The following is a 22,901-nucleotide window of genomic DNA, read 5'->3' as shown; positions in this document are numbered from 1 at the left end:
ACATGTGTTCTGAGTTCAACCTGCCGATCCTACATACAATGATTGGAAGCAAATAGATCAAAAGGCGCGTTCTACAATCGGATTGTTCCTGGAAGCCAGTTGCCTTTAATTAAGAAAGTGACGACTGCATGCGATACGTGGGCTGCTCTTAAAGCCTATCATAAAAAAGCGACGGTTTCGAAGAGAGTGCTGCTGCTGAAGAGGATGTGCCGGATGGAGCTTGGAGAAAGCGGGAACTTGGACAAGCACTTGATGGAAATAGAGGATCTTTTCGATCAGCTCGGCGATGCAGGTCAGGATCTAGACGAACCTTTTAAAGTAGCGATGATTTTAGCTAGCCTGCCGGATTCATACGAAAGCCTCATTCAAGCGCTGGAGAGTCGACCGGAAGATGATTTGACGCTCGATTTTGTCAAATCAAAATTGCTGGACCAGCATTCAAAACGTGTTGTAAAGGGCGGTGCAACGGACACCGAAAAAGCCATGAAATCCGAAGCAAAACAGAGAAGACTTGTTATTTTTGCAAGAAACTGGGACATTTTTGCAAAGATTGTCGGAAGTTTTTGGCGAAGAAGAATGAAGGCAGTTCTACCAACAAGAAACAGGACGGCAAGGACGCCAAGGACGCTGAGACAAAGGCGAAGCATGTGCAAGATTCGAGCGAGACTGTGTGTTTCCTGGCCGGTGGAAATGGCAACTGGATTAGCCGACTGGATTAGTCGACAGCGGTGCGACGTGTCATATGACAAATAATAAGCGTTTTTTCTCGTTATTCACAGAGAGAGTATCCGACGTGTCATTGGCGGACGGAAAGCGAGCAAAGGTAACGGGTTTCGGCGACGGAATAGTCATAGGTGTAAATGCCCGTGAAAATAACCTTGAAAAATGTCTTATATGTTCCTGAGTTCGAGGGAGGACTTCTTTCGGTGAGTCAAATGGCAGAAAAAGGATTATCTGTAAATTTCGGTGAATCTGATTGCAGGATCCAAAACGCGACTGGAAATGTAATAGCTGTTGGCGAAAGACTCGGAAATTTATACCGACTAAAGATAGCGGACCACTCCTTGAAAGCTGTCGGTAATCATCACGAACGATGTCAGCATACGTGGCACCGGATATTTGGACACCGGGATCCGGAAGTAATTCGGGCGATAGCTGCGAAGAACTTGGCGAGCGGATTTAACGTTACTGATTGTGGTAATTGTATCGTTTGCGAATGTTGCTTTAAGGGCAAGCTTGCTCGCATGCCTTTTCCCAAGTCGGCAAATCGAAAAACAAAACAGCCACTAGAATTAATCCACACTGATCTCTGTGGACTGATGTCAACTACCACGCCTGGAGGTAATAAATACTTTATGACCATGATCGGTTATTATAGTCGTTTTACAGCTGTATATTTGGTGAAAGCTAAGTCTGAAGCAGCCAGTAAAGTGAAGCATTACGTTCGTTAGACGGAGAACTTGTTCGGACGCAAATCTACTGTTATTCGATTTGATGGCGGCGGTGAATATGTTTGTCAGGAATTACGACATTTCTACGAATCTGAGAGAATAAAGGCACAGTTCACAACTCCTTACACTTCGCAGCAGAACGGAGTAGCTGAGAGGAAAAATCGAAGTTTAACTGAGATGGCGAAGTGTATGCTGCTGGATGCTAATTTGCCAAAGAAATATTGGGGTGAAGCCATCCTGACAGCAACGTACCTGCAATCGACTACCGTATGAAGCTGTTGATTACACCCCATAAACTGTGAACGGGCAGAAAGCCAAGGTACGAAGGATTGCGAATATTCGGATGTGAAGCATATGTTCACCTGCCAGATGTGAAGCGATCTAAGCTGGATGAAAAATCGCAAAAGCTAGAATTTGTTGGCTATTTCGGTGAACACAAGGGATATCGTTTTCTGGACCGTACAACTGATAAGATAACGATTAGTCGTGATGCGAGATTCATCGAACTGGGAAACGGATCAGAGCAACGAAAAGAATTGGACGATGTATCTGAACAGAAGATTGAAGAAACTAATGTGGAACTTATAGACCTGCTAACCTTGCAGAAGTCATTGAACAAGCTAATCCTGAGGTAACTTTCAAAGAAGAATCGGACGATGATGTCTTTTATGATCTCAACAATACTCCAATTGCAGACGACCATGAAAAACAGGAGCCTGTGTTGAATCGACAGGATCGTCGCAAAAGAGGAGTGTTACCTCAACGCTTCTCAGATTTCGTAGTTGGTTTGGCAGAACACGAGGAACCGACTAACTATGAGATGGCGATGAAGAAACTGGAGCGGCGCCAGGCCATGGAGGATGAGCTGAAGTCGCATGAAGAAATTGGGACGTAGGAATTAGTCCGTCTACCCCCAGGAAAGAAACCTATCGGATCAAAATGAGTTTTTAAATTAAAGCGAGATGAAAAAGGCAAGATTGTGAAGCACAAGGCTTGGATTGTGGCACAGAGCTACAGGCAACGGTACGGCGTCGATTACAAGGAAGTATTTGCTCCAGTTACTCGACAGACAACATTACGAGCGCTTCTGGCTGTCGCAAGCAAGAAGAAAATGGTACTAAAGTACGTGGACGTGAAGACTGCTTACCTTAATGGAGTAATTGAGGAGGAGCTGTATATGCTGCAGCCATCCGGCTTTGCAGTACTTGCAGGAAAGGAGGAGTTTATATGCAGAGTGAAGCGGAGCATTTACGGACTGAAGCAGTCAGCAAAATGCTGGAACGAGGCTTTGCATGCTGTACTTTTGGCCCTCGGTTTCAAGCAGTGCAGCTCAGATCTCTGTCTGTATGTCAAGCGGAAGAACGGGAAGATTATTTACGTTTTAGTATACGTAGATGACATGTTGTTTAGTTGCACGGAGGAACCAGAAATCGACGAAGTTTGTCGAAGCCTGAAGAAGCATTATGAAATTACTTGTCTGGGCGCCGTAAAGCATTTCCTGGGTCATGAGATTTGTCGTGAGAAAGATCGATATAGTATGTGTCTAACTAATTATATTGAGAACATTGTTCACAGATTTGGTATGAGCGATGCGAATTCGTCAAAGATTCCGATGGATCCAGGTTATACTGTGGCGAACGGAGAGAGCAAACTGCTGCAGGACGTGACGCTGTATCGAAGTCTGGTGGGAGTGCTACTTTACATGGCAGTCAATGCTCGGCCGGATATTGCTGTTAGCGTCGAATTATTGGGCAAAAAGATCAGCGCACTTACTGAGATAGATTGAATGGCAGCAAAAAAAGTCATCCGCTATTTGAAAGGTACCAAAGACTACAAGCTACGATTTGGACCTGGAGATGGTTGGAAGCTAATGGGGTACTCTGACTCGGATTGGGGCGGAGATCGAATCAGCGTTCAACCACAGGATATATTTTCTTCTATAGAGGAGAACCCATCGAATGGTTGAGCAAAAGGCAAACCTGCGTGGCTTTGTCTTCCATGGAGGCGGAGTACAACGCCCTAGCAGTGACGTGCCAGGAGACTATCTGGTTGCGGCGTTTATTTACGGATTTGGACAAGCCACCTGATGAACCAACGACGATCAACGAAGACAACCAAAGTTGTTTGAGCTTCGTAAAAGTAGAAAGAGCCAGTGGACGCGTGAAACATATTGACACAAAAGAACACTTCATCAGGGAGCTCTGTCACCGGAATCAGGTGAAATTACTATACTGTTCTACTGCAGAGATGCTAGCTGATGGACTGACTAAGCCGTTAAAAGCATCAAAATTGGTATCACTCGTAAACCGGATTGGACTATTAGCCTGACGACGTACAGCAGTCATTAAGGAGGAGTGTTGGGAGATTTATAATGACCGCCCTTCCGCAGCAAGTTGCACCTACGAGTGGCGCTGTTTCTACCAAACTACACTAGAGGCAGTGCTGACACCTTTTCTTTCGTTTAGTTACCGCCAACTGAGGGCGCTATCGTTTTCCTTCCTTTCTGAAAAGTAACTAACGCTCTCTTCTTCACTTCACTTCCGTCCTTGATCTTGCCCGTGACACATTGTAAACGTGTGCAATAAGTTTTGTACTGTATAATATACTTGAGCTGTTTCGTTCGTTCATGCGGAACTATCCTATCACGTACATACATCACCGTACTAAATACCTGTTACGCCACTGCCCAACAGCGACAACACTCTACCTTCAAAATTATAATGTGGGGGAAATTAGGAGAGGGAAGGAAGCACTCGGACAACGTTAAAAAAAAACGCTAACATCTTTCGAAAATGTATCAATCACTAACAACTAATAGAAAAGGGGAAAAGAAAATAAAGCATTGTAAAAATTATATATAACTTATTTTTTAAAAAAATCGCAATTTTTTCTGGCGTCGCGACCACCAGTTAAATAATTTTAATACATTTTGTAATGCGCAATTCTTAACATGTGTTCGGGAAGTCGAATCTACGCCTCGCACGCCTGACAATGCGCGCCCGGCTACCCCGCGCTTATCAGGTGCCGCGATCTGCCGCGGAGCGTCGCCGGCCCATGTATATTTGCTCGTACTTAAAGTACGCTCATGCAGCAACTTAAGGCGGGCCGCGCGACGCCCTGCATTCGCATCTTTTCGCGGTACTCCACAATTCTTGTATCGAGGACCGCGTTGAGTGGAACAAAACACTTGAGCGTCGAGTGAGATCTCATCTCCTTCGCTTCAAAGCAATCCAGCGTCGAGCAACTTCTCCTCCGCTGAATTGCATAACACTTTTGATCATCGTAGAGACCGCTGCGCCCTTAAGGCCGGAAGCCCCTTCCGGGCCCGGTACTTTAAAGGTGGAGGCGCCGGACGGTTCCACTCCGATCACGCAAAAGACAACTAGACGACGGTGCCGGACAAGGACGCGGAGTCAAAGGCGGAGGAAGCCCCTTCTCTGCCAGCCAGTGCCACAAGAACGGCACATGAGAAGGCCGGAGCCTGTTAGGGAGCCCCTTCCCTGTTAGCCAGTGCCGCAGGAGCGGCACGAGGAGAGGCCGGGGGCCTCTGAGAAGCTTACTCCTGTCCCGCCAGTGCCGCAGGAGCGGCTCGCGAAGAGGCAGGAGCCCTCCAAGGGTCAGACGTTGCTTCTGTGGAAACTCATTCCACTCGAGCTCCCGAAAGCGCGTCTCACCAAGCCTGCCGGGCTGCGGCTCGCAAAGAGAGATTGCCGCATATCGAGGCCTCCGGCACTTCATCTGCTGCGAATAACACGAATTTGGACGTCAGCTACACAGACTGTGGGCACACAAGCCCTCCTGGCCCCTTGGTCGCCACTGGAACTTCCGGAACAGCCGACTGACAAGCCGCCTCTCATCCCGGGGTCGAAGATTGACCTCAACAACAATGCGGAACTTTCCCTAAAGAAAGCAGTTGTCAGGCTTAACTTTTGAACAGTGCATTTAGCACTTAGATTTTTTGAGTAGGCGCCCTCAAGGCGCCGCCTAAGACTATCCAAACACAACATGTACATATAGAAATTGAAGAATACATTGTTTATTAATGAAATCTGTATTGATGACTCGATACCACCTGCCTGATCCTTTTGCGACTCCACTATATCGAACAACATGTTTTCCGCATCGCATAGTGTTAGTAACATCTAGATTATTTAAAGATTCGATATCTTCGTAATCCGCATCCAAAGTCTCGATGATCAGGTTTTCTCTCGCATAATTCTCAAGCAGATCCACCAACCATTCTTGTTTCTGACATCCCTTGACTTTGACGTACACAGAGTCGGCGTCTCGTCATCCACTTCAGTACCAAGCACGGCTGATGTAATTAGGCGTTTTACCATGTTTTATGGCACGTTACCGTCATCCCATGGTAATTTATGGTGATTTGTAATCAGCCAGGAAGCACATGACTTGTCGGATTTTATGAGAAGATTCCACGACATGGGGCATGTAAAGATGTAATGCGCCAGAATGGTGCCGTTTCTCAACACCGCTACCTTCTTTACGACAAATCTCATCCCAACGATGAATCCTTGTAGATCGACAAACGCTGGCACGATCATGATGCAACGAAGGAACAATCTGTACTTTACCTTATTGCGGTAAATCTGTCTCTCTTATATCGGAATATTTGTTGACATTGCGATTTACATGAGTTTGCGCACTACATTAGACAACGGGCAGTATTCGATTACGCGATCATGCAAGATGAGACAATAGGCGGTAGTATTTGCAGGTACATTTTTTTTATAGTCAAATTCTATTCACACATCCACGGTGGCGCTCTTGACAGACTCGTTTTGACGCGAGCAATCGATGACAACAAAAGGTCCTTGCGTCAAGATTGTATACACGCTGCAAAGCGTATCATTGTAATCGTATCCGTAATAAGTTTTACGAAAACGCGCATACGTATCAAAAAGGAGGTGTTTAGAACTCACTTGTATATATTAGTTGCTAAGTTAATCGTTTGTTGTTTGCGTTAAATATTAGTTGATAAGCAGTTTGAAGCGTTACCATCGGTAATTTCAATTTCGTATTTGGTGACTCGCGCGGAACGTTGGCGGATCGCGTTCGATTAGAGTTGTCAATATTCGCGCGACTCACCCGACTCGTGCTGCCCGCCCGCGGGTGGCACTCCTAATTATGAAGAAATTGGTACTCGCTCGCGCCGTGCTTCACAGGTGCGCGAGCCAGAGAGTGCCGGAAGAGACACTCACACCTTGGACATTGTCGAGTCAACATCTCCTCGTGCGGACGTGATCAGTCGGAAGTGATCCCTGTACCACGCATCAAGTTTGCACGATCGAGCTAAAATCGGGCCCGCGTATTATTTCAGATCTCAGTCGGAAACCGCCGCAGAGTTCTGCATTATACTGCCTGCTTATCTTAACAATCTCTGCCTGCCTGCTTGAGCACGTGATTCGCACGCTAATACCTTTGCCTTGCCTGCACGGCCCTCCCGCTATCACTCATAGCCAGAAGGAAGGACAAAATCAACAGCCAGGAAAGAGCCGGGCACCGATACGGTGAGTCGCATAATCGTTCGCTTTATCCGTTTGCATTCGTGAGGGAACGTCCCTCTGGTCCTTCGAGTTTACACAAACTTAGAACATTCGCGAATCCGGGGCGATTCACACCCCCCCGAGCAGGAGGCTATATCGATTTTTACTAAAATCTAGGTTTAAGTCATCGTACGAATAAAATTCGAAGTTTAGATAAAGCTTGACATTGGTCAAATTACAGTCATCGAATACGCTAACATTTTGAGACGTAATATTCTTGCGACCGGTCTGCAGTGCAAAAATAACGTACCGTATCGCGGCTTCTCTACCTGAGTCGCAGTCTTGACAGCCCACGAATGCTTGGTCGTGCTCTGCAAGAGGGGGTACTCATACAGATCCCACGAACAAAAACTGACACTAAGATATCGCCCGCTTCCCAAGGCCCGTAACGAGGACAGTTTATTGACTTTGTTTAACGTAACGTGAGGCATTGTACTTTAAACAATTCGATTTCCGGCTCTGTCGCCGGGTTTCCTACAATGCAATTGTTGTCGCTACGCGCACGTATCAAAATTAATTCGTGACGAGCGTTAACAACGACGCATTTGTAATCCTCGCAAAAGCCCAGCAACGTCTTGAGCGGTACGCAAAAGTTGAAGTATCCTTCCGGTATGTTTGATGTAACGTCCCATCCAGCATTCCGCATGACCTGAGAATCGCCATACGATAGCGATACGTAGTTCTTGATGGTATTGGTTATTCCAACGTTTCTGTTGCGATCAATCTCCACGCCGTTGAGCTCGTATCGAATCTCATCGAACATGAACGCAGCGCAATTATTTACAAGCGTTGTCTCAGTGTACGTATGAGTCTTAATCTTGACGACGCTATCGTCAAAGATCGGTTCACTCTCAATGTTTAAGATATTAGCCATTTCGTACGACAGAACCCAATGATTTCAAAAATTCAACGTTCGACGCAGTGAGTTTCTTCTTTGACGATCGGATTGTTTACTGACTCTAATTTTGTTTCTCGTATGTTGCACCTTCTTCACTTCGTTCAGTACGAGCATCTCATGTTACCACAGTCGTCATCTTCGCACATGCAGTCTAAGATCTCTTCTTCGCGAAAATCAATCAATTGACCGTCCTGATCCACAACGCGAATCATTAGGTCAGTAATGTTCTGTACGATGATCGGAAGGCAAATGATCTGTGCCGGCGTTTTCGATATCTTATATCCCGGTAGTACACTCGGTGAAAACTCGTGTATCGTGTGCACGTATTTGTTGTTGCTGTACGCCCCCGCGGTCACGTTACACTCTATGCGATGCAACGCTTTTTACTGTCGCGAGGTTGTTAGGCGCGACTACCGGGCGTCCAAATATACTGATCGGGTAGCAGAGCACTCAAAAAATCGAAATACGAACACTAAATAAGTTGGGCGCCAGGTGTGGAAAAGGCCACACCACCTTTTACTCTAAATAACTCTAAATGACTCTAAATAGCTCCAAATAACTCTAAATCACACAGACTCAAATATCGACACAACTCTCAAATACGCTCTTGCCGATCGCGACGGCTGCTCAGTTTTCCGGTTAGAGAGTAGTAGTTCGGCTAATGGCCGAATATGGAGGAGGTTGACGGAGGTTAGACGAAATCGAAACACAAAAAGAATCCTTATTTAATATAATTGAAGATCAGAATATAATATAAAATCATGACATAGGCGATATAATATTCATGGCCGGTTGCCGCGTTTCGTCCCGTCAATTCGGGGTATGTCGAAAGACTTGGGTTGCTAGATGGTATTTACCCCGTGGGAGTCACGTACCGAACGCGTGAATCCTGCGTACAATGGCTCTTCCGGTTTGCCGCGGCTTACCGTACACACGCCGATCACGTGAGGCTTTAACGAGGATCCGCACAATGTCACTTGAATAAAGCACGCTAAATATTATCCACCGAAAAGGTAAATCCGCCAGGAACAATTATCCGCGATATATTTATCCGCCGAAATGAATAATACACGCTAGGAAAGAATATACGCAAAATACTGTACACGCAATGAAAGAATATCCGCAAAAGACTGTACACGCAAGGAAAGAATGTACGCAAAATACTATATACGCAATAAAATAATATACGCAAAATACAAGACGTGTGAGGAACGATTATCCTCGATATACTATGCACGCCGGGGGCGCGTGATAAACGCGTGCGATACCCACCGGAGCGTGTGATACTTTCAATATAAGCGAAACTCTACGCGTTAATCGCGACATATAATAACTCTCAATATTCTCCGCCAACAACTATAACACACGACGAGAACGCGTGATCCGGGCCTCTCCGACTCGTGATTCCGACGCCTCACACTCTAAGTACCGGGCGCGGTAATTAACGCATCGGAGTGCCGGCGCGCCCTTGAATTAACATACGTCTAGATAGCACGCAAAGACTAATATTAACGAGAACACAAAGACTAATACTAGCGAGAACGCAAAAACTAATACTAACGAGTGACTGTTGAGTCGATCCGCGATATTTTAAATGAATTGTCCGCCACATACAATACGCGCAAAAGATTATACGCAAAATACAACTTGATATATAACGCACGCAAGAAATGATTACACGCAAAATCACGCAGGATTGTCGAGTCGAGTAGAAACGGACCCTCTTACTCTACTTACGGGGTAGCAGCGGGCGGGATATGTCTGATCCGTACAATAACGATAAGCGATAATCCCGAGGGATTCACGACAATTGTGCGTAGGCCGTGAATATTCTCAATAGCGGTCCTACGCACATCTCTTAATACGCGAAACGGTACTCGACTTTCTGCCCTGCTATTCCCCGTTACCTGGGGTTCGGGATTGTTGGTCGTTTACAATGCTTTTTCCTTCGTCTTTCCTCCTCGGTAGGGCTCGTAGGGCCGCCGCCCTCGCTTACTCTCGGCCCAAGGGACTCCTCGCCGGACGTCCACGCTCGCTCGCGATCAACCCAACAGTAAAGATCTCCCGCGCGGCTTCGATCCTCGGCCCTCTAGCCGGGGCGCTTCACTACGCCACCCTGCCGAATTGGGGCCATACGGCCGCTTCCTCCTGAAACTAATAACTAGACGACAAGCAGCACCAGCGCCATACATAACTAGACGATGAGCAGTACCCGCGCAATACAAAAATTTCGGATGGCGTACGCGCCACAGGTACAGGTGACGGGCACACGGTGCAACGTCACAGCAAATAATGTTTATGTTGATGATATTTATCGATACGTCCGATTCGTGCCATTGTCGCGGCCCCAGCACGCGATTCACTGAAAATCCCAGCAGCGACTCAATGTTGTTCGGTTTGGTAAAATTTACCCGATAAGCACACTTGATTTTGCTCTTCATCGTATTGTTGTTGGCTTGAATAATCAATGGATACTTTTTATCTTCGCCGATATGTTTCTTTCTCGCAATATTATTGGATTGATCCAATTGTAAAATTGATTGTTTCAAGTACGTGTCTATATCACGCAGTTCGTACGATTCTTCGAGAACAGTAATCTCCTTGTCGTCAAAGTAGAATTTATTGTTCGAAGAATTTACATTCGGTATCGTGTAATAGGTTTCGAAATCTGTCAGACCGAGCTCGTAATCGCCATCGCTCAAATCCACGGTGGGAAAGTAGCTTACCGCGAGGATGCTACTTCTGCCGGTGAGCGTAAATGTCAGTGACATGTTTAAATAAATACTGAGTTCAAACAGTGCAACGCCAGTTTTTAAATTGATCGTCAACCGGCTGTAGAAAGCGCAGACACAGTTGTCCACAATTGCTCTGATTGTATCGTTGATAAGGTGTGCGATTGTACTCGATTTGCGTCACGTTGTTCTTTAGATACAGCACCAATTCTCTTGGCGGTCGAAGATTATCATAACTGTCGAAATATATGGCTCGATCTTCCCCTCTTTGCGTATGCCACCCAGTGAGTACCCCCGGTCCTCAGCGTTATCCAAATTTACGATATTACTCTCGTTTTCGACACACTCCCTCTATCGGTAAGGTAATACGCATGAAAATACCTCTAAAATATGGAATGTGCATACGCTTTGCAAGTTGTTGCAGTTGTACGTTGGTAGTTACACCTTTCGGAATTTTTAGCGTTTTTTTGACATTTTTTTTTTACTCGAGACTCCATGCCCGCGTATTGTATGGAGCGAGATAAAGTCCGTGACCTTTTATGGCGCGATTGTGATGTTTCAGTTCTTCCAGCTGACGCCGCGCGGTTTTGTTATCGTTCACGGACTTCGCGACTTCCGCCGCTCCGCCGACCAACGAACCGAGAATCCCCAACAACGGTAGAATCGGCAAGATACTGGCTGTTTTCCAGCAAGGTGACACAGTGCGACACTGTGCGACACACTCAAACACTGTGTATGAGTGTTTGTTGGAACGCAAAACTCGACCATTGTAGACACATTTATATTTTCGCAAGGATTTTTCACTAGAATAATTTTAAAGCAGTAAATAAGTTATGTTTAATGTGAAAGCAGTAAAAAGGTTATGTTTAAACAAATAAAATAAATAAAAAACTAGTGCTGATATAAAAGGTGAATGTTACAATAACAATTCACATGGATAGTATTAAAAAATAGTAGTTTTACTCAAATATACGATGAAATGTTAATGATCATTTTTCTGCAAACGAGGTAATTTGTTTGATACAATCCTACGGGTATGTATACAGTGGGTACAGCCGAACATATACTCTATAATTTATCAGTTTTCTAGATTATAATAGTATGATATTCTTGTTTTATAGATGGACAACGATGATAAAATTATTTGTCAACTTGCTGAAACATATTTTAGCAGCAGTAGCAGTTCAACAGCCAGTGCTATGAGTGAATCAAGCAGTACAGAAGATAGCGCGAGTTCATCTAGTGGTGATGGTGAAGAAGACGACGACTTATTGTTATTCCCACTAATGCTTTACTTGACAAGTGGACAAAGGAGACACCGCATTCAAAATTATCTTCAGATTATTGATTCTTGGACTAATAAGGAATATAAACAACATTTACGACTAAATCGGTGTACTGCATCAAAATTAATTGGTAATATATATATATACATTGTGCATTAGTGTTTGATTTTACACCTACAATGGTATTATACAATAATAACACTTTCTTTTCAGATGAATTGGAGTTATCCAATTTTATACCTTCACATTCTTTTGGAGTCAAACCTATTTCTGCAAAGTTAAGTTTTCTACTATTTTTATGGTATATCGCAAATACAGAACCATTGCGAAACATGTCAGACAGATTTGATGTATCCATTTCTTCTGTATCGAGTTCTACGGCAAGTAGTGTAACTTGGCTTTTAACAAAATTTGATTCAGTGATCAAATGGCCACAGGGCCTTGAAGCCGTAGTTGTAAATGAACAATTTTCGTCGAAGAAAGGTATTCCGAAAGTCTTAGGAGCGATAGATGGAACACATATCCGAATAGAAAAGCCTCTAGACCGTGCACGAGAGTATTGCAATCGAAAAAAATATTTCTCAATCTCTTTGCAAGCAGTTGCAGATGCAGATATGCGGTTTATCAATGTGTATTGTGGTGACCCCGGTTCCCTTCATGATGCTCGAATTCTCAGAAGATCTGAGCTATATCATAAAGCATCTATGAATCAAGAAATATTATTCCCCGATAAGATGTTTTTGTTAGGCGATTCGGCATATCCGTCATTACCTTGGCTTGTTCCACCATTTCGAGACAATGGACATTTAACGCCTCAACAAGTAGAGTTCAATTATATTCATTCTTCAACGCGAATGGCAATTGAACGAGCATTCGGTCAACTGAAAGGACGATTTCGCCGTATTAAGTTTTTCACTGAATATCGCGATTTACCTTTTGTCGTTAACACTGTAGTTGCAGCATGTACAGGGTGTTTGATATAAAAGTAACCACCCGAATAGGGAAGGTAGATTGGGTCAAACTGAAAAGAAAAGTCTCGTACCATTTTGCAAAATTCGCAATAGTTAACGAGTTATTAAATAAAACGTCTGAGCGTATGAGCGCACAAGGAGCGATAGAGGCGGGCCTCGGCGGCTGGCTGGGCTGGCACGGTGCCCGGCGCACGGCGAGCGGTGGGGGTCGAGAGACGAGCGGCGAGCGGGGCGCGGCGCGGCGCGGCGAACGTCGAGCGACAGATGTTATACACTGCGGCGAAAAAGTATTAGAGCCAGCCCATACTAAACTTACGATAATTCCTTCGCGTAAACGGGAATTTCCTTCGCGTAAACGGGATTTTGTAGTAACTTACAATAATTTACTCCGCGTAAACGAGTGAATTATCGTAAGCTACTACAGAAGTAACGCGCTCGCGTAAACGTAGTAACAGGTAGCACACGTATTGCATAGGCATTGCCGTAGCGTCTTACGCCTTAGATAATATTAATTAGTTTAGCTTGAATTATGTGTAATAGAAACATTTAATTTTAGTAAATTTAATTATTTTGCATGTCAAAGTTTACGAGGTTTACCAAGCTTTACTTTAACTTTTGTTTATGTTAGAATAACTTTAATGGTGCGTGTCCACCTGCGAGTAAAACTCTCGAGAGTAGCTCTCGAGATTGATTCTCGCAAATGGACATATTCCTGGAGAGTACCTAACGGAGAATGAATCGCAGCTCTCGGCGAGCGAACTTTTCAAGACCTATTCGCAAATCGACACGACGTTTATTTTACTCTCGGAGATCAGCTCGCCAAGCTCGAACGCTGTTCGTATTTTGAGAGCTACATGTTGAGAGTAAAAACCGAGATGGCAAAAGTTTGTTCCTTTGATGACACAAAGGAACTTATTGAATAATGCGGAAATCATGAACTATTGTAGAATACTACTGTGACAGAAATAAAAAAATTTTAAAATTTTTATGTTCTGCGAATAAAGTGCGAAAAAAATTCATAATTTAAAGAATTAGGTAACAATATTTTTAATATATTCTTAAATGTCTTACATTTTTTTAAATGTACTTAATTCGCGATGTAAAAATGTATTTAATTTCAGCACTGTAACTAAAACGTGCAAAGTATGTAAAACTAAAGTGTAACTAATTATTGACCAAGTAATTAGAAAATGTATTAAAAATATTCTTATCTAATTCTTTAAATTATGAATTTTTTTCGCACTTTATTCGCAGAACATAAAAATTTTAAAATTTTTTTATTTCTGTCACAGTAGTATTCTACAATAGTTCATGATTTCCGCATTATTCAATAAGTTCCTTTGTGTCATCAAAGGAACAAACTTTTGCCATCTCGGTTTTTACTCTCAACATGTAGCTCTCAAAATACGAACAGCGTTCGAGCTTGGCGAGCTGATCTCCGAGAGTAAAATAACGTCGTGTCGATTTGCGAGTAGGTCTTGAAAAGTTCGCTCGCCGAGAGCTGCGATTCATTCTCCGTTAGGTACTCTCCAGGAATATGTCCATTTGCGAGAATCAATCTCGAGAGCTACTCTCGAGAGTTTTACTCGCAGGTGGACACGCACCATTAAAGTTATTCTAACATAAACAAAAGTTAAAGTAAAGCTTGGTAAACCTCGTAAACTTTGACATGCAAAATAATTAAATTTACTAAAATTAAATGTTTCTATTACACATAATTCAAGCTAAACTAATTAATATTATCTAAGGCGTAAGACGCTACGGCAATGCCTATGCAATACGTGTGCTACCTGTTACTACGTTTACGCGAGCGCGTTACTTCTGTAGTAGCTTACGATAATTCACTCGTTTACGCGGAGTAAATTATTGTAAGTTACTACAAAATCCCGTTTACGCGAAGGAAAATCCCGTTTACGCGAAGGAATTATCGTAAGTTTAGTATGGGCTGGCTCTAATACTTTTTCGCCGCAGTGTATAACATCTGTCGCTCGACGTTCGCCGCGCCGCGCCGCGCCCCGCTCGCCGCTCGTCTCTCGACCCCCACCGCTCGCCGCGCGCCGGGCACCGTGCCAGCCCAGCCAGCCGCCGAGGCCCGCCTCTATCGCTCCTTGTGCGCTCATACGCTCAGACGTTTTATTTAATAACTCGTTAACTATTGCGAATTTTGCAAAATGGTACGAGACTTTTCTTTTCAGTTTGACCCAATCTACCTTCCCTATTCGGGTGGTTACTTTTATATCGAACACCCTGTATATTACACAATTACTGTATTGAGAAAAATGATACATACGATTTTCCAGAAGTTTTAAATGATTGTACCAGTGGAATTACTAATGATATTGAACAAGAAGAAATAGATAATAGAACAGCTGGGATGGATCGTAGAACTGAATTATTTTATGAAGTGTTTCCTAACTGTTTATGAATACCGACTAACAATAATTTTATTCTTTTTATTATTTGCTACTTTTTGAAATTCTGTGGTTAAGTAAAAAAGAAGTTTTATTCTTATAAAAATATAATTAATTTTGCTATAAACTCGATGGACTACTTGATACGAGTATCAAGTAGTCCAAAAGTATTTTTGAGCTGATCAGCCAATGTGTGTGTGTGTGTGTGTGTGTGCGCGTGTGCGTGAGTAAACTAATTTACTACTTATGTATTTTTTATTACGCGTATTTAAACAATCAGTGTAATCTATGATGTAGGCCATGATATTATGTAACAAGTGAATGTATGCCTGTATACAGTTTAATACATTTATTTTTTTCCTCAAAGAACGCTTATTTAGTTATAATACTAAAATAATACCAAAACAATCACATTTATGTTGCTATATCATATATATACAGGGTGTCCGAAAAATCGCCTACTCCACTTCGGGAGGTGATTCGGGACCCAAATATAAAAAAATTAACAAGCACAGTAACAACTGTGCCGCAATCAACACGTAGAACTACGTCTATTAGAATAGAACATATATGGAAGAGGCATTGAACATCGAGTCTGTGTCCGACATCGTGCGAGAGAGAAACGTTAATTGTGCGAGAGAGAAAGGTAGTGAAGCCTAATCGTCGCAATGCGCATACGCAGATATCGATAACCATATAGTACTATTTCATGTTAAAGTATTCAGCGAAGGAAACTAGACGTAAGGCTACGTCAACTGTCAGTTGACGTAGTTCGACGTTGTTGGCACAAACTGTGCCGCAAGCAACAACGTAATTTTTTCATTTTTTCGGGAAATAATTGACCGAATTTCAAAATGTGAAAGCAGCAACTTCATAACATAACACAGACAAATGACATAGACACTACGCGGCGCATCGTCGTGTATTTTCGCGTTATTAAGATTCAACATCGACCTTTATATCTAGGGCAGCGACATCATCCTTTGGTTTACCCTTGAAACTTGGTGACATTTATGAGTATATGTTCGGCTCAGAAATTCGAGCTCAGAAGTTCGAGCCGAACATATACTCATAAATGTCACCAAGTTTCAAGCTAATCGGCTTCTCACATTCTATATAGATTTATTTATTTATTTATTTATTCATTCATTCATTCATTCATTCATTCATTCATTCATTCATTCATTCATTCATTCATTCATCATTCATTCATCATTCATCATTCATTCATTCATTCATTCATTCATTCATTCATTCATTCATTCATTCATTCATTCATTCATTCATTCATTCATTCATTCATTCATTCATTCATTCATTCATTCATTCATTCATTCATTCATTCATTCATTCATTCATTCATTCATTCTTCATCATTCATTCATTCATTCATTCATTCATTCATCATCATTCATTCATTCATTCATTCATTCATTCATTCATTCATTCATTCATTCATTCATTCATTCATTCATTCATTCATTCATTCATTCATTCATTTCATTCATTCATTCATTCATTCATTCATTCATTCATTCATTCATTCATTCATTCATTCATTCATTCATTCATTCATTCATTCATTCATTCATTCATTCATTCATTCATTCATTCATTCATTCATTCATTCATTCATTCATTCATTCATTCATTCATTCATTCATTCATTCATTCATTCATTCTTCATTCATTCATTCATTCATTCATTCATTCTTCATTCATCATTCATTCATTCATTCATTCATTCATTCATTCATTCATTCATTCATTCATTCATTCATTCATTCATTCATTCATTCATTCATTCATTTCATTCATTCATTCATTCTTCATTCATTCATTCATTCATTCATTCATTCATTCATTCATTCATTCATTCATTCATTCATTCATTCATTCATTCATTCATTCATTCATTCATTCATTCATTCATTCATTCATTCATTCATTCATTCATTCATTCATTCATTCATTCATTCATTCATTCATTCATTCATTCATTCATTCATTCATTCATTCATTCTCATTCATTCATTCATTCATTCATTCATTCATTCATTCATTCATTCATTCATTCATTCATTCATTCATTCATTCATTCATTCATTCATTCATTCATTCATTCATTCATTCTTCATTCATTCCTTCATTCATTCTTCATTCATTCATTCATTCATTCATTCATTCATTCATTCATTCATTCATTCATTCATTCATTCATTCATTCATTCATTCATTCATTCATTCATTCATTCATTCATTCATTCATTCATTCATTCATTCATTCATTCATTCATTCATTCATTCTTCATTCATTCATTCATTCATTCATTCATTCATTCATTCATTCATTCATTCATTCATTCATTCATTCATTCATTCATTCATTCATTCATTCATTCATTCATTCATTCATTCATTCATTCATTCATTCATTCATTCATTCATTCATTCATTCATTCATTCATTCATTCATTCATTCATTCATTCATTCATTCATTCATTCATTCATTCATTCATTCATTCATTTATTCATTTATTCATTCATTCATTTATTCATTCATTCATTCATTCATTCATTTATTCATTTATTCATTTATTCATTTATTTATTTATTAATTAAATCCATTCATCCATTCACCAATTTATTCATTCACCATTTATTCATTCATCCATTCATCCATTCATCCATTCATTCATTCATTTATGTATTTATTAAATCCATTCATCCATTTATTCATTCATTTATTTATTTATGAAATTGCGAAAACCCACAGCTTACATCGAGATCTTTCAAAAACTATATAATAAAGTATATTTTTCTTTAATACTTTTTCAGAACAAACCCATATCGAAAAATTAACCACGAAAACATTTAGCTTACATCGAGAGCTTTCAAAAACTATATAATAAAGTATATTTTTCTTTAATACTTTTCGAGAAAAAGAAAACATTGCATGAAAACGTTGCAAGAAAACGTTGCATGAAAACGTTGCAAGAAAACGTTGCAGTCGTACCCCCATACCCCCCGAGAAAGACGTAGTTCTACGTCAAAACAAGCAAAAAAGTTCATACAAACATATGTCCGGAAATGAGCCGTTTTCGAGTTATAGCCACTTTTATGTTCAAAAATCGTAAATTTTTATTTTCAATTTTTTTAAATTACAATTACCAAATTCTCTCAAGTTTCTGTCTACATTTCGAAAAGACGCTATTCCCGGTACATCTTGATTTGGAAAAGACTGGATGTCTAATCTTCTTGCCTCGGCAGCATTACTTTGAGCAAGACCATACATAAGATGCATATCAGCTAATTCATTAAAACTTAAACGATCCATTGATGAATACGGAAAGATTAGATACAACCTAAAAGTAAGGTGTTGTTAAATAATAATTTGAAACTTATTGAAAAGCCGTGATTTACTTACTGATTTTGAATAGGCGTGAAAACAACTGATTTCAAATAGCCGTGAAAACAATTGATTTTGAATAGCCGTGAAAACAACTGATTTCAAGTAGCCGTGAAAACAACTGATTTCTTTTAAAAATAATGTAATCGTATTTACAAATATTGAAAAATTGAAAAAAAAATAAAAAAATTAAAATTAAAAAAATTAAAAATATTTAAAAATAAAAATTTTTAATTTAAGAAATAATTAAGAAAGAGGGATGCTAAGCGGATTCTAAATTACGATTTTTGAACATAAAAGTGGCTATAACTCGGAAACGGCTCATTTCCGGACCTATGTTTGTATGAACTTTTTTGCTTATTTTTGGGTCCCGAATCACCTCCCGAAGTGGAGTAGGCGATTTTTCGGACACCCTGTATATATATATATATATATATATATATATATATATATGTATATATATAAGTAGAATTTTTTTAAGAAACAACATTTCGTACAATTATAAGAATTATTATGATTCTACAGAGATCAAAATACATGAAAAACTGGATGGATTCCGTAAAGCGCATATGCGCACTATCTATTAGTATAAGTATACGTAACGTGTACTATAGCTGCATCTATAATGACTGTTCGTAATTTTCATAAAACATAAATCATAAAACATTTTAACATTCGCAAAACAAAACAAATAATAAGAAATAAAATAGATATATAAGGAATTTGGCAGGATTTTTATTGTTGCCAGCAACCACCGTCCTTACACCTTCAATCTGACTCTTCTGACACGTCAATGCTTCTGTTTTCCTTTTTTTCTATAAATTTTTTTAAAAGTTTGTATTTCAGTCTTTCGATTTCTATTATGTCAGCATGTCTTTTTTTTTCGCTCATTTTATTCGTAGCTATATCAGACCTTTGCTCCATTTTTTTTTCTTTCAGAGCCAGGTGTTTTCTTTTCAATTTTAAAGCTTCTTTTTTACTTTTAATCAAATCTTTGTTTTTTTCCTGTTTGTTTTTATCATATTCTTCTTTTAGTTGCAAGTGTTTCAACCACTGTTTCTCTAATTCAATTTTTGTTTTAGCAATGTTACTTCCAGTGCTATGGGTTGTGAGTGTTTTTTTCTTCTCAGTGTTGTGACTATTGCTAGAAGACTCTATTGTAGCTAAATTATCCATCGCAGATTGTTTACTCATTTTTCGAGATTCGAGATTTTTTGTCATTGGCTGTGACGTAGAAGGTGCCACTTTTTCTAAACCCACTTTTGATGATACAGTATATCCTGCGGCTGTTACATTTCCCTTTTTTCCTAAAAAGTCGTCCATTACCTGGAACCATTCGAATTCTATAGTTCCTCTCCCCGATTTCATGTTATTGTCAACGACTTCTTTGTATCGTTTCATTAGTGCATTTATCTTCCAACGAACTTGTTGATCGGTCACCTGCAACAATTTCGAAGCAAGTTGAAAATTTTGTGCAATATATATATATATATATATAATTTCAATTTTTAACAACACCTGATGTTTATAATAAAAAAATTAGTCTAATTCACAATTAAATTTATTCCATCTTATAGGAGAAATTCTAAAGACCTTTGATATATGCACATTGTATATTAAGATGAAACTCACCTCAATACCATGTTCGAGCAAACCCATGGAAATTTTTGACCAAATTTTGGTCTTCTTTTTAGGATGATCAATGTTTTCTATATTTGCTTCATATAAAGCTAGTAATGCAAGTGTTGCACGTTTGTCCCAAACAGCTTCTAAAAGAATTAATTTATATTTTTTTAATTTATCACATTACCTATCACTTATGGGATTATTCATGATTAAGAAACTATATGTGAATGCCAGTTATACTAGTATATGGTAATATATTTGTAGTAAATAGTATACATTATTATATTATTTTTATGATAAATTTTTTATTAAACACATACGCTGTTTTGTATTAACCGGCTCAGAAGATCCTGGAGATATTTCTGGAAGAATACATTTATCTTCCGATTGCTTTTTATTCATATCACAGCTATCAGATGCTAAAAGAAGGACGTTATATCGAGCCATAAGTAACCTTAACTTTTGCAAAACATAGTTTTTCCAGATACTTACATTGTTTTGTTGTAGTTGCAAAGAGAATATTGTTTTCTTTCATATAAACATCCTTTTCAATAAAGCATTGATGAATCGGTACGTCGTCAAGAGTTACTTCTGCAGAGCAATGCTCACATTGAAACATGTCTAAAATGTATTATCACAAAATACAGTTATTAATTTAGAATTTGGGGTTGCTCACGATACTTTTTCCCTCTCGTGAATTCGTGAAAATTATATTAGATGTATCGAGTATACTCGATACATATATGTAATTTTCACGAATTCTCGCTAGAGAAAAAGATTAATGATCGACCCCCTGATCGAAAAAAGTTGTTCACTTTTAAAGATTGGCAACAATGCCTACAAAACACACTCGAACTCTACACCGATGCTGTGTCGAGATGTGCTTCGCTGTGTCGTTGTTGGAAAGCACTGTGTCTGACACTACTATCTGTGTACTGTGTACTGTTTATATATACACACACAATTGAAGTATTATTTAAAAATTTATATTATTTATTTTTAACTTTAACACTCTGTATCTTGAAAACCAGAGCGGTTAGCCCTATAAGACCTATATCATTTTTTATTTAGCGTTAAAAGTACTACCAGAAACCATCGTCAAATTAAGGCGCCAGGATTATCGGAATCTTGCCCTACCAACTACTATACGCGCGATCATTTGCGGCCCCTAGAATTGCGGTAAAACCAACGTTCTGATAAACTTGCTGAAAAGTCCGCACGGTGTAGGTTTCGAGAACGTATATGTGTACTCGAAATCGTTGCAGCAACCGAAATATCGATACTTTGAGAATGTATTAAATGTATTACGTCGATAGAAGAGATTGGCTACTTTAAGTTTTTCAACAACAGTGACGTCATTCCGCCGAGCGATGCGCGTCCAAACTCAATCTTTGTCTTTGATGACGTGGCGTGCGATAAGCAAGATGCTGTGAAAGAGTATTTCTCAATGGGCAGGCACTCGAAAGTTGACTGCTTCTATCTCTGTCAGACGTACGCGAGAATACCTAAACATCTGATACGCGACAACGCGAATCTACTGATCCTGTTCAAACAGGATGGTACCAATCTGAAACACGTGTACAACGATCACGTAAATACCGATATGTCGTACGATAAATTTTGCACGTTGTGCCACGATTGTTGGCAACGCAAGTACGGATTCGTAGTAATAGACAAGGACAACGCGCTTTCGAACGGCCGATATAGAAAAGAATTTAATGTGTTCGCGATATCGCAAAAGCGATCAGTTGTCGATACCTCATCAGGTTAAAACGTGAGATTAACACTCTGCTTTTTTTCCGCGATGGCCACGATCGACAGGAGCGAGAATATTGGCGAGCGCGAGAAGATCGTGAAAGAGATTGCGAAAACGAGTGATTCGATTCGTAAGAAACTTCGCGCTTTGAAGACCGGTAAGATCGTGAAGGACATTGAGTTGGACACACACTTTAAGTCTCTCATCGGATCGCTGCAAAAGATTGCAGACAACTCGATCTCGGTGAAGAAAGAGGAGCCGGACAGCGTCGCTGACGTGGGGATCGAAACGTTACCCTTTCAGCAGCACGATAAAAAGGAGGAAGAGGATGAGGAGGATGCAACGCCAAGAAAGAGGAAGCGATCAGACTCCTGGTTGGATCTCTCATCGACACCGCGTAAATCTAATCAATCGAAACGATCAAAAGCTTCACTGGATGTACTACTACCGATAATCTCCACACCGTCCGCGACGGTGAGAACCGTGCAACATACAATTCCCGAATCACTCGCAAACGTGGGTGTTTTCGAAATCACGGATGACTCGCTCGCGACGTCCGTTCAAAAGCAGTTGCAAATGCCGGAGGGTCGAGAAACGTTTCTACAAACGTTGCATGATTACTTGGGTCTACTGAGTCAAAAGTACATCGGGGCTTTTTTCAGCGTCGATCCAAAGATAGACACCGTGTACGGCGTTTATCTCGGCAAGGATGAAAAAATGCTCGGTAACAAACGTTTTAGCGTGGACAACGCGGATAACATAATTATCGACAATGTACATTACATCGGTACACCCG

General features: G+C 40.3%; 1 protein-coding gene and 1 pseudogene across 1 annotated transcript; one reads left to right on the top strand and one right to left on the bottom strand.

The window, feature by feature from the left end:
- The first annotated feature begins 11,321 nt into the window (after nucleotides 1-11,321).
- On the top strand, nucleotides 11,322-12,889 carry LOC139824273 (uncharacterized; annotated as a pseudogene).
- Nucleotides 12,890-19,334: 6,445 nt separating this feature from the next.
- Nucleotides 19,335-20,486, bottom strand: LOC139824276 (uncharacterized). The gene is made up of 2 exons (XM_071796789.1): nucleotides 20,356-20,486; nucleotides 19,335-20,163 (listed from the first exon to the last, which is right to left on the bottom strand). Exons 1-2 carry the CDS (start codon nucleotides 20,380-20,382, stop codon nucleotides 19,492-19,494), a joined length of 699 nt encoding a protein of 232 aa, XP_071652890.1. The 5' UTR covers nucleotides 20,383-20,486; the 3' UTR covers nucleotides 19,335-19,491.
- Nucleotides 20,487-22,901: the final 2,415 nt, after the last annotated feature.

The sequence above is a fragment of the Temnothorax longispinosus genome, unplaced genomic scaffold, assembly GCF_030848805.1.
Source record: "Temnothorax longispinosus isolate EJ_2023e unplaced genomic scaffold, Tlon_JGU_v1 HiC_scaffold_31, whole genome shotgun sequence".
NCBI classification, from domain to species: Eukaryota; Metazoa; Arthropoda; class Insecta; order Hymenoptera; family Formicidae; genus Temnothorax; species Temnothorax longispinosus.
The sequence above is the reverse complement of the archived record's forward strand: the minus strand, read 5'-3'. Positions and strand labels throughout refer to the sequence as shown.